At 40.1% G+C, this 12,739-nt stretch overlaps 1 protein-coding gene across 1 annotated transcript in view; it reads left to right on the plus strand.

Annotated features, from left to right (window-relative positions):
* LOC309550553 (uncharacterized protein) overlaps positions 1-12,739 on the plus strand; it is a 161,070-nt gene that overhangs the window by 69,688 nt on the left and 78,643 nt on the right. The window contains exon 7 of the mRNA XM_082250905.1: positions 9,399-9,508. Coding sequence (XP_082107031.1) covers positions 9,399-9,508 — 110 coding nt within the window. The remainder of the gene's footprint in view (positions 1-9,398; positions 9,509-12,739) is intronic.

The following is a 12,739-nucleotide window of genomic DNA, read 5'->3' on the forward strand; positions in this document are numbered from 1 at the left end:
GGATGACAGCCATGCAGACCAATTTGATGCAGTGTTTGGCATATGGTCTGAGAACTGACAGGCTGACCCGCCACCCCTTCAACCTCGGCAGCAATGCTGGCAGGACTCCTACATCTATTTCCCAAAGACAACCTCTGTATATGATGCTGAGCACGTGCACTCAACCTCTTTGGTCGACCATGGCAAGGCCTGTTCTGAGTGGAACCTGTTCTGGTAAACCGCTGTATGGTCTTGACCACCGTGCTGCAGCTCAATTTGTAGGGTCTTGGGAATCTTTTTAAAGCCTAGGCCATCTTTTATGTAGAGCAACAATTCTTTTTTTCAGATCCTAAGAGAGTTCTTTGCTATGAGGTGCCATCTTGAACTTCCAGTGACCAGTATGAGAGAGTGAGAGCGATAACAACAAATTTAACACACCTGCTCCCCATTCACATCTGAGGCCTTCTAACTCTAACGAGTCACATAACACTGGGGAGGGAAAGTGGCTAATTAGGCCCAATTTGGACATTTTTCATTTAGGGGTGTACTCCCTTTTGTTGCCAGCGGTTTAGACAATAATGGCTGTGTGTTGAGGGATTTTGAGGGGACAGCAAATTTACACTGTTATACAAGCTGTACACTCACTACTTTACATTGTAGCAAAGTGTAATTTCTTCAGTGTTGTCACATGAAAAGATATAATGAAATATTTACAAAAATGTGAGGGGTGTGCTCACTTTTGTGACATACTGTGTATGTCACATATATACATGTGTGTGTATATATCAGTGTTAATTTCGTCGACTAAAACCGACTAAAACGTTTTAGTCGACTAACACAATTCAGATGACTAAAATACGACTAAAACTAAAATGGCATTTTAGTCTTAAGACTAAAATACGACTAAAACTAAAATGGCATTTTAGTCAAAAGATTATAACTAAAACTAAATCGAAATTTGCTGCCAAAAATTAACACTGGTGCATGCTCAAAGCATAAATAATAACATATTAGATTTTTCACTCCAGGACCAGCAGTAGTATATAATGAGTTTGGAAATTGTAGAGAAATGCTTAAATAATGTATTACAAATTACAATTGAACTACACCCATTCGATTATAGATGACTAAAATGAGTTTTAGTCGACTAAAATGTAGGGCGTTTTAGTCGACTAAAATATACTGGAGTTTTAGTCGACTAAATACGACTAAAACTAAAACACTTGCAGAAGACTAAAATAGGACTAAAACTAAAATGCCATTTTAGTCCTAAGACTAAGACTAAAACTAAATTGAAAATTGCTGCCAAAATTAACACTGATATATATATATATATATATATATACACACACACACACTATATGGTAGGTGCAGCCAACAACAAAAAAACTCAGTAGTGTTGTAAAGGTACAGTAGGTGGTAGTTAAATAAGTTGATCCCAGGGCTTTATACTCCCCTTAAGCTTTAATATGTGAGAATGCCGTGAGACTGTAAAACCCTACAAAGAACCAGCCCGATGCCACCCCACCATCTGATCAATCATGATAGCAAAGAAAACCATGAAACTGAAGTGTGGAAAATTATTGCCGCAGCCCCTTTATTATGGTTTCAAAACAAATATGATAACCTGTAACCTTTGTTGTACCATACCTTTAACATTAAACACACTGATCAATAGCACCATTAAAACTTTAACCAAAGCACCTGCTCAGTCTTTCAGGACTTGAGCACCAAGTAACTGTATCAACCACCAGGTACCACCATTAACACTGTACAACTATGCCTGTAGGGCAACATTACCTTGCTCAGTCTTTTAGGACTCTAGCACCAAGTAAACGTACCAAACACCAGGTACCACCGTAAATAGTATCCACCTACACCTGCCAGAGGACATTACCTCAATGAAGTGAGAGCCATGACAAAGGGAGGGAGGGGAAATTACAGCTTGATGGAAGATTTAGACTGTTGTACCAGACCGCAGATTTTGGCACCTATAAAGGAAAACACTTCATCCCCATTGGTTGCTTGATTTACTTTTAAATTGTGCTTCTTAGCATTTTATCTTTTCCTATAAAACTGCCCAGAATCAAAGCAGTGATTGTATTCTGGCAATAGCTGTCTTCCGTGCCTTCTTATCAGTGACCAGGATGTGAGGTTGGGAGAGGGGAGATGTCCCAGGACCTGAAAAGATAAACAGAGAAAGTCAGTAGAAAGATTTTGTACATTTTATTGTGCTAATTAAATTAAAGCTGTAAACCATGAAAAACCACACAGAAATAAAAGGTTGAATTGGTTGGGGGGGGGGGGGGGTAAACGTCCCCTGTATAGCCCTGTGTCCCACTTTACCCTGTTAACTTTTACAAATCCCTACAAGTAGCTACTAGGGATTATCGAACGGTTCGGGTCGAACCGATGACATTGACTGTTCGAGGTTCGGCCGAATTCCGAACTTTTTGCTGAAAAAGTTTGGAATTCGGCAACCAGATCCGACCAAAATGCAATGGGACAGGAACTGGGCTTTAAAAGCCCGTGATTGGACCAGAACCATCAGTAAAAGCCAATTGAGGGGGCAGGAGAATGCTAGGAATGTGATTGGAGTGACTAGGGGGTCCAGAGGCATATCATTAGTGAATGTAGTGTAGGGTTAACTGACTCTGACTGCTATGGCAGGGTGACAAAACCCTTCCATGTCAGGGTGACCGCTATAGAGAAAAGATCGTTTCTCTTAGAACACTTATAGAACCGGATAGTGGCTTCGCCCCTGTCACCCTGCTTTTTGCTGCAGGCGTTTATAGGGCTTTTTTGAGGACATGTTTGGAGTCAGGCATAACATCTGAACTTCTGTGTAGGGGTATATATACACACACACATGTATGTATATATACACATACACATATATATAGGTGTGAAAATAGCAGAAACCTATGCTTGCGCTAATGAAATAATTAACACCCATATGGCATCTCTGCTATAACATCTATATGTGTGTATGTGTATAAATACATATAAGTGTGTGTGTATATATACCCCTACACAAAAGTACAGATGTTATGCCTGCCTCCAAAGACGCCCAAAAAATGCCCAAAAAAACTCCAGCTACAAAACCGGCAAGGTGTGAAAATAGCGGAGCCATATCCCTGTTCTATTGCAATTCTAATACAAACAAACTTTTTTTCTGGTTCTGGACATGCTACAGAGCTGAAACTTCACAGGTACACTTTTTAGACCAAAAAAACGCCAGCTACAAAAACGCCCAGGTGTGTTTTTGAAGCAGGCGTTTTTTGGGCATTTTTGGGGGGTCTTTGGAGGCAGGCAAAACATCTGAAATTCTGTATAGGGGTATATATATACACACACACACTTATATGCATTTATACACATACACACATATAGGTGTTATAGCAGAGAAGCCATATGGGTGTTAATTATTTCATTAGCGCAAGCATAGGTTTCTGCTACTTTCACACCTATATATGTGTATGTGTATATATACATACATGTGTGTGTGTATATATACCCCTACACAGAAGTTCTGATGTTATGCCTGCCTCCAAAGACCCCCAAAAAATGGCCAAAAAATGCCCAAAAAAACGCCAGCTACAAAACCGGCAAGGTGTGAAAATAGCGAAGCCATATCCCTGTTCTATTGCATTTCTAATACAAACAAACTTTTTTTCTGGTTCTGGACATGCTACAGAGCTGAAACTTCACAGGTACACTTTTTAGACCCCCCAGATACTAAATCCAAATCTCATTTTTTTTTTCAATAATTTTTTCAATAATTGGCTCTCTATCAAAAATGACAATTTTTAAGAACTTTTTTTGTATGATTAATAGTCCCTGGGACATGACCCAGAACACTAGGCACTTTTTAGGGGCATTTATTGGGTTTTAGGGCTTCAAAATGGTGTTTTTTTATTACCGAAGTTCGGGTCCCATTGATTTCAATGGGGTTCTGAAATCTGGGCCGAACTTTCGGGAAGTTCGGGTGTTCTGGTCGAACCGAACTTTTGAAAAGTTTGATCATCCCTAGTAGCTACATCAATTAGATTCTGTGGCCTAAGTGTTATCAGTTGTGCATATGTTCCTCAGCAACATGTTGCAGAAATAAAGGAAACTTTGCTTTGAATGTACTTTTCTCAAAGTTTTACCAGCGCACTTGAAATAGATGAGCAAGAGGATGACAGTGGCCCATGTATCACTGAGATGTCCACATCATTCCTGGCAGCTTACTCACCAGACATCCGACCCTAGGCCAACATAGAAAATACACACAGAGCACTGCATGGCTAAGCCAGGCCTACTGTACCTTTAAAGAATAGTGCTGAAAATGTATTTATTTGATATTGTCAAGTTGGGATTCACCCCTGCAAAAACATAGGCTTGAAAAATTTCTGTTTTCCAGAAGCTACATTTAGCTTAAATTAGTCTCAGCCAAACAAGATGTAACAATTTTTGGAAGATTTCCTTATGTAGTCTGATTACAGCCAACCTGAAAGGAACATACGAGATTATAAATAAAAACTTTTTTGTGTATTTACAGTCTCATAATTCTGTGCTTCATTCTGTGTGTTGTAGTTATGCTCCCTGCTCTTCCCACATTAACCTTAAACATCTAGGCTATGTTTATAGCACCAGTAGGAGTAAAGAAAAAGTGCGGAATGTTTGCTAATGGTGTGACTGTTATTGGTGTTATTTGCTCCCTCATTGCTCATAAAAGTAGAACACAATGGATATTTTAGTATCATAGTCCAGATTTAGGGTTATACCAGGACATATTACACTCATAATACACTTCCTTTCTATCCATACTCTTATAATAAATACTATACTCCTACTTCAGGGCTTGACAAATATGCTTTGAACCTAGGAACCTGCAAAAAAGTTAGGAGCCAGTTTTTTTTTAAATTAACAAATCTTACATGTTGCATATGTAACATGTTCCCGAAGGTGAACTTATCCTTTAACCCTTTTACAGCCAGAGCCCTTTTTGCATTGTTTTTTCACACGTTTAAAAAAAAAAAAAAATAGGATTATATGAAACCCCTAAACATGATATATACAGGTGCATCTCATAAAATTATAATATCTTTAAAAAGCTAATTTATTTCAGTAATTCAATTCTAAAAGTGAAACTCATACTTTATATAGATGCGGTAAACACAGAGTGATATATTTCAAGCATTTCTTTCTTTTATGAGTAAATATTAAATTCTGCGCCCAAGACCCAAAATATGGCTGCTGCCTAACCCTAATTTCCCACCAAAGGTGGAAAATATGTATGGTATAAATAGAAAGAGGTATAAATGGCAGCCCCTGATGACATCAGTCTGATGAAACGCATAGGGCGGGGTTTGGCACGTTGTGTCACTTCCGGTTTAGGATCTTTGGTCCATGGAACACAGGGTGTCCCGGACATAGCATTCTGTATATGCCTGTTTACATCCTGTACATTGTAAGTGAGTCTTTTGGCTTTATGGTAAATAAATTCACCAAACGGATTCACGCTATGAGGAGTCTCTTTTGTTCACCTGTTTCCCTGTATGAGTATATCCACTAGGGATGGGCGAACGGTTCGGCCCGAGCAAGAGTTTGGCCCGAACATTGGCTGGTTGCCCATTCGAACACCCAAATTATCATGGTGTTCGACCATTTGTTCGGCCTGCCGAATGACCACAATGCACTGCGGCCCAGTGCATTGGAAGCCCTGATTGGCTGCAGCAATGAAAGCTTTGCCCAATCAGGGCACAGAGCACTGTCAGAGCAATGATTAGAAAAAGTAATGATGATTCTATCCAATCATATTGCTCTTTGTCCCACCCCACACTATAAAAGTATTCTTTCAATAGCGGCCATTTTTAGTGTGATATTGTCGTGGAGAGAGATAGAACAGGGCTCTATTCAGTGCTACTAGAGAGTTAGTGTGCTGTAGTGTGCTATTCTGATTCTATGGTCAATTACAATGAATAATATCAGTTTAGTGTGAATTTAGTGATAGTTCAGTCAATGTAAGGGTAGTGCGACCATTCATTTTTACTTTAGTGTGAATCTAATGATAGTTTAGTCGGTGTGAGTGTAGTGACCATTCATGTTTACTTTAGTGTCACTTTAGTGTGAATCTAGTGATAGTTCAGTCAGTGTGAGTGTAGTGATCTGACCATTCATTTTTACTTTAGTGTCAATTTTCTTTTTCAGGGCTGGTTTACTGCATCATAGTTCAGTGCATTAGTGCACGTTTAACAAAGCATATTTTTGTGCGTTACTGCACGTTTAACGCAGTATATTCCTGTGCGTTACTGCGCGTTTAACACAGTATATTTCTGTGTGTTACTGCACATTTAATGCAGTATATTTCTGTGCATTAGTGTACGTTTTACACAGTATATTTCTGTGCGTTACTTCTAGCCAAAATCTGCAGAAGAAACACTATAGATTTTTTGGATAAATTCTAATCTTGTTCTCAGTGCACTACATTGTGGCCGCCTCATGCAGACTGGCTCCCCAAGCCGTTGTTTACAAAATAAGGAAAGCTTGCACTGAATATGTCATCTTTTTGGGCTTTATAAATGCAATTATTTCTGTGGCAGCTTCTATACACAGTACAGATGTGACATTTTACAGGTAGACTAAGGGGACCCCCAGGCACTATATTGAAAGGAATTTTCCATTTTTATTGTTATTTCTCATTTTGATGCTTTCACTTTAAGCATCAGTAAATCATTGCTCATTTAAAAATGATGTGTTTTACAAACTTTGTTTTCACTGATACATGTCCCCCAGGACAGTACCCAGACCCCCATACCCCATGTTTGACCAATTACTTGCATATAAGCTTTCAAAATGGGCACTTTTGATTTTTCCAGTTCAGGTCTAATAGACTTCAATGGGGTTCGTTATTCGGTTCTGAACTTTCGCGGTGTTCGAAAGTTCTGATGCGATCCGAACAGAGGGTCATTCGGCACATCACTAAAATCCACTAACTGCATAGAAGAAGGAGGAGAAGGAGAGACCAGACGTTTTCTTCCCCAAGGAACCCCTCACATATAGTACCTTTTGCACCTGCAGGGGTGCAACTATTTGGTGAGTGTGGACCCAAAAGAGGGGGGGCACAAGTGTTTTCACCCATTCACTGGCTGGATACAGTTGCACAGATTTTATTGCACAAGTCACTTTAGACTTGGACAGTTCACTCTGGACTTATATTTGTGTTTTGTTTTTTAACACAGTTTTTTTTCCATATGTATTTTAGCACTTTCTTATTATATTGAATAGGTAAAGGTCACATCAGCTGATTATATGAGAAAGTTTTTCAAGAGTAATATGTAATTCGGTTTCTACAGGGCAGCACTTGAAATTTCTTAAAGGGATAGTGGACAAACACCAGCAGATGACATAGCTCAACAAATCATCACGAACTGTGGAAAATTTTGCATTTTATTTCAAAATCAATGACCCAGAGTTTGGAGGAAGAGTTGCATGAGGTCCAGTGTGAAGTTTACACAGTCAGTGATGATTTGGGAGCCATGTCATCTGCTGGTGTTGATCCACTGTGTTTTCTCAACTCCAAAGTCAGCGCAGCCCTCTACCAGGAAATTCTAGAGCACTTCATGCTTCCCTCTGCTGACCGGCTTTATGGAGATGCGGATTTCATTTTTTAGCAGGACTTGGCACTTGCCCACACTGCCACAAGTAGCAATAACTAGTTTATTGATCATGGTATCACTGTGCTTGATTGGCCAGTAAACTCGCCAGACGTATACCCCATAGAGAATCTGTGGTGTATTGTCAAGAGGAAGATGAGAGACACCAGACCCAACAATGCAGATGAGCTGAAAGCTGCTATCAAAAAAACCTGGGCTTCAATAATACCTCAGCAGTGCCACAGGCTGATTGCCTCCATGTTATGCCGCATTGATGCAGTAAATCATGCAAAAGGAGCCCCGACCAAGTATTGAGTGGGGTTTGTCGAGCCCTGTCCTACTCTGTTCTCCATCAGGAAATATCTCAGTTGGGTAAACTTTTTTTTGAAAAATTCTTTTTATTGAGTATTGCAACAAGAAAAATACAGACAACAACAAATACCAGTCCCTGTTACAGGCGGGACGGCACAACAACCCAAACATAACCCACCCCACCCACCCCACCAGCTCCAGGACCTTATGCATATACGACCAGTCGACTGAGTCAAAGGCCTTCTCAATATCAATTGAAACCACAATTCTCTGCGGATACTCAGTATTAGGCAACTGAAGATGAGTAAAGAGGCGTCTAATATTGGTATCCACCGACTTACCTGGCATAAAACCCGTCTGGTCCGGGTCAACCAAGGTATGGATGACCCCAGCCAGCCGGGACGCCAGGACCTTGGAAAGGACCTTCAGGTCGGCATTCAGGAGGGCTATGGGCCTTTAGGAGGAGCAATCCAAGGGATCCTTACCCGGCTTTGGCAACAACACAATGTAGGCATCGAGCATGGAGGGAGGGAGAGCCTCCCCTTCAAGACAGTATTGAAATAAGCTACTAAGGCGTGGGGCCAGCTGTTCAGCAAACGACTTAAAAAAATCAGCGGGGAACCCATCAGGACCCGGAGCCTTGTGTGGAGGAAACGCAGCTATAGCCTTTTCTACCTCCAGAGGGGTGATAGGAGTGTCAAGGAGAGCACTGTCATCTGCACCTAAAGTTGGGAGGTCAAGATCCCGGAGGAGCAGTTCCATAGCGGGATGGTCGTAGTCGTCAGTTGGGTAAACTTGACTGATTCTGTGAATACCAGGGAGGCCACAATAAAATTCTTTGTGATAAGGAAGCTTTGTTTGCCTAAGACAAAAAAATATGGCACCAGCTCCTTCATACTTCACCATAGGTGTAGGAATAAATAAAACTGCTACACACCTCCAAAAGGGGGGAAAAAAACCAAGATCACTTAATGTGTAACTCCAGTCAAAACATCTCTATGTTTTATACAACTTTTGACTGCTGCCTGAAGAATCATTGAGTACATTTCTCCTCACTTTCTGTCCCAGTGACAATTTGGTTACAGTAAGGCTAGGTTTATATCTGAGTGAGAAGGCGTGTCATTTTCTTAATTTTTGTCTATAATATGTAACTATTTATGTAAACATTTTTATTGTATCTATTACTATCATCTATTAAATGTATCTATCACTTATAAAACTCTCAAGGGGTATTAAATATAAGTAAGACTACCAGTCGTCATGAACTGAAAATAGACCCAGATAATGTCTATCATCTGTAGGCATCACCTGATACAACAAAGCTATGGATAGCCATGATTTTGTCTAATGATATCAGACCAAGCAGAATTTTTCTTTGTCTGATTTAAAGCCTTTAAGATTATGACTTATTTTATAATGTATATGATCTAAATATTGTAAATTGGATTTGTGGTATTTTATCCTCAGGTCAAGTTGGAGACTGGAAAAACATAATGACTGTGGCACAGAGTGAAACATTTGACCAACTATTGCAGGAGAAAATAGGAAATTTATCGTTAAATTTTACCTGGGAATTTTCTGAATAAACAAGGATTGCCTTCAGTTTTCTCTCATTTCACTTTCTCCTCTCATGTCATGACAAAAATACAAATGCATTTTTCTTAATTTAAAGCTGGGAATTTTCTGAATAAACAAGGATTGCCTTCAGTTTTCTCTCATTTCACTTTCTTCTCTCTTGTCATGACAAAAATACAAATGCATTTATCTTAATTTAAAGCAAGTGGTAAATTTATAATCATAATGTATATTATTATTAAAAAACTAGCAACCCAGAATTTGAATCTTCTCTAAACATGATAATCATTGTCTGTTTTAATTTCTTATATGTAACTTTGGAAAATCTGTAACTCTTAATTTCATGGAGGCACATAGGAATTGTAGAAAATCTTACATTATGCAATAGCCATACATTATACAATTTTCTTATACAATTTTCCTTTAGATTTACCAAAACCATATAATATGAGGTAAAACCTAAACACTTTCAATTTGTATGCAACCGGGACAGGACCTTTGACTACATAGTTGAATGTAAATCAAAACAAAATATAATAAGAAAATTGTATAATGTATGGCCAGCTTTAAACAGGTTATACTGCTGCCTAAAGAGGGTTGGGACATTAGCAAACAACAAAGTGTTGAGCCAGTCACCTGTTTAATTCTACCTCCAACAATTACACTGTATCAACAAGCAGGGTGGGACTGGCGTTCTTTAATAAAAAGCCACTGAAATATCCATCCATTGTGGAAATATTACTGTGCATATTGTACAGGAAAAACTGATTTCAACAGCAGCAGAAAATCGAATATATGTCCAATAGCAAAAAGCAGTTTGAAAAACTACAGCGTAGTGTGCCTAAAACTTGAGTCCAGGGAATGAAAGGTTTGATAGACAAGATATGTTCAGGCGAAAGATCAATTAGGCAGCTATTCAGTAGAATATACCCAACTGTTGATTTCAGGCGGAGGAAATATCCATGAGAAGAAAGCAAGCTATCCTAAAAAAGGTATACTTGAAAAGAGAATAAAATTTCGATAATACTTCTCCTGAATAGTGTTGAGCGAACACGGACTGTATTATTCGTGTTCGTACCGAATAATTGGATTTTTTGTACCCGAACACGGACACGGACACTTTACTGTATGTTTGGGTAAAAATCCGTGTTCGGTCGTTTTATTTCCGGGTTTTGCATGCTTTGGCGCTCTTTTCATGGCGGGCTTTCAACAGCCAATCAACAATCGTTTAACTGGTGTGCCTTAAGCCATCCCAGCCATGCCTGCAAATGTCTCAGTAGCTGTGATTGGCCGTCTGAAGCATGTGACCAAGTCTTTATAAGTTCGAGGCAGCCGCAGCGGCGTCATTATGCTGCTTAGATTCAGGGACAGAGCACACATCAACGTGCTGGCTGCTGATTAGGGAAAGATAGGCAGGAAAAAACCATTTGTGTCCGGATAGAATTGAGGGACAGGTCGGAGTGTTTAGGCAGGGCGAGTTGTAGGCATTTTAGGGATAGAGTCTGCTGAATTATATAGGGTCAGTGTCTTCTACAAACTACAATCGATATTGCTGTGTGGGGGGTGGGGTCTGCACTCAATCCTGATCTACGATCTCTTCTCAATCCTGTTAGGGACAGAGTCTGCTGAATTTTAGGGAAACTGTGTTCTACAAACTACAATCGATATTGCTGTGTGGTGTGGGATTGGAGATAGGCAGGTGTCAGTGATCCACATCCATTTTTCTGTGTGTGAGCTGCAGTGAACACAATCTTTTTGGGCTGCAGTGAACACAATATTTTTGGGCTGCAGTGAACACAATCTTTTTGGGCTGCAGTGAACACAATCTTTTTGGGCTGCAGTGAACACAATCTTTTTGGGGTGCAGTGAACAAAATCTTTTTGGGGTGCAGTGAACACAATCCTTTTTGGTGTGCAGTGAACACAATCTTTGTGGGGTGCAGTGAACAAAATCCTTTGTGGGGTGCAGTGAACACAATCTTTTTGGGGTGCAGTGAACAAAATCCTTTTTGGGGTGCAGTGAACAACATCCTTTTTGGGGTGCAGTGAACACAATCTTTTTGGGGTGCAGTGAACAAAATCCTTTGTGGGGTGCAGTGAACACAATCTTTTTGGGGTGCAGTGAACACAATCTTTTTGGGGTGGAGTGAACAACATCCTTTTTGGGGTGCAGTGAACAAAATCCTTTTTGGGGTGCAGTGAACAAAATCATTTTTGGGGTGCAGTGAACACAATCTTTTTGGGGTGCAGTGAACACAATCTTTGTGGGGTGCAGTGAACACAATCTTTTTGGGGTGGAGTGAACAACATCCTTTTTGGGGTGCAGTGAACAACATCCTTTTTGGGGTGCAGTGAACACAATCTTTTTGGGGTGCAGTGAACACAATCTTTGTGGGGTACAGTGAACAGAATCTTTGTGGGGTGCAGTGAACACAATCTTTGGGGGGTACAGTGAACACAATCTTTGTGAGGTGCAGTGAACACAATCTTTGTGGGGTGCAGTGAACACAATCATTGTGGGGTGCAGTGAACTCAATCTTTGTGGGGTACAGTGAACACAATCTCATACTGAAGGTTTGAGGGTGCTGCCTGTTCCATACTCCCCCTACTCCTCATCTAGCCTTTTAGGGGTACAAACAATAGTAATTGGGGCCTAGTGTGGTTGTGTACGTGTGATATACATACACTTTTTTGGGATCATATTTTCTATTCCGCTATTTAATCAAAAACCTTTGGGGATCAGTTAAATTGGGGGATAGTCTGTGTTGGTACGTGTGAGAGAGATCCACCTTTCCAAGTTGTTGGGGTTTATCTCATACTTCTGAAGGTTTGAGGGTGCTGCCTGTTCCATACTCCCCCTACTCCTAGCCTTTTAGGGGTACAAACAATAGTAATTGGGGCCTAGTGTGGTTGTGTACGTGTGATATACATACACTTTTTTGGGATCATATTTTCTATTCCGCTATTTAATCAAAAACCTTTGGGGATCAGTTAAATTGGGGGATAGTCTGTGTTGGTACGTGTGAGAGAGATCCACCTTTCCAAGTTGTTGAGGTTCATCTCATACTTCTGAAGGTTTGAGGGTGCTGCCTGTTCCATACTCCCCCTACTCCTAGCCTTTTAGGGGTACAAACAATAGTAATTGGGGCCTAGTGTGGTTGTGTACGTGTGATATACATACACTTTTTTGGGATCATATTTTCTATTCCGCTATTTAATCAAAAACCTCTGGGG

Source organism: Pelophylax lessonae (genome assembly GCF_965119305.1).
Source record: "Pelophylax lessonae genome assembly, chromosome: 3".
Taxonomy (NCBI): Eukaryota; Metazoa; Chordata; class Amphibia; order Anura; family Ranidae; genus Pelophylax; species Pelophylax lessonae.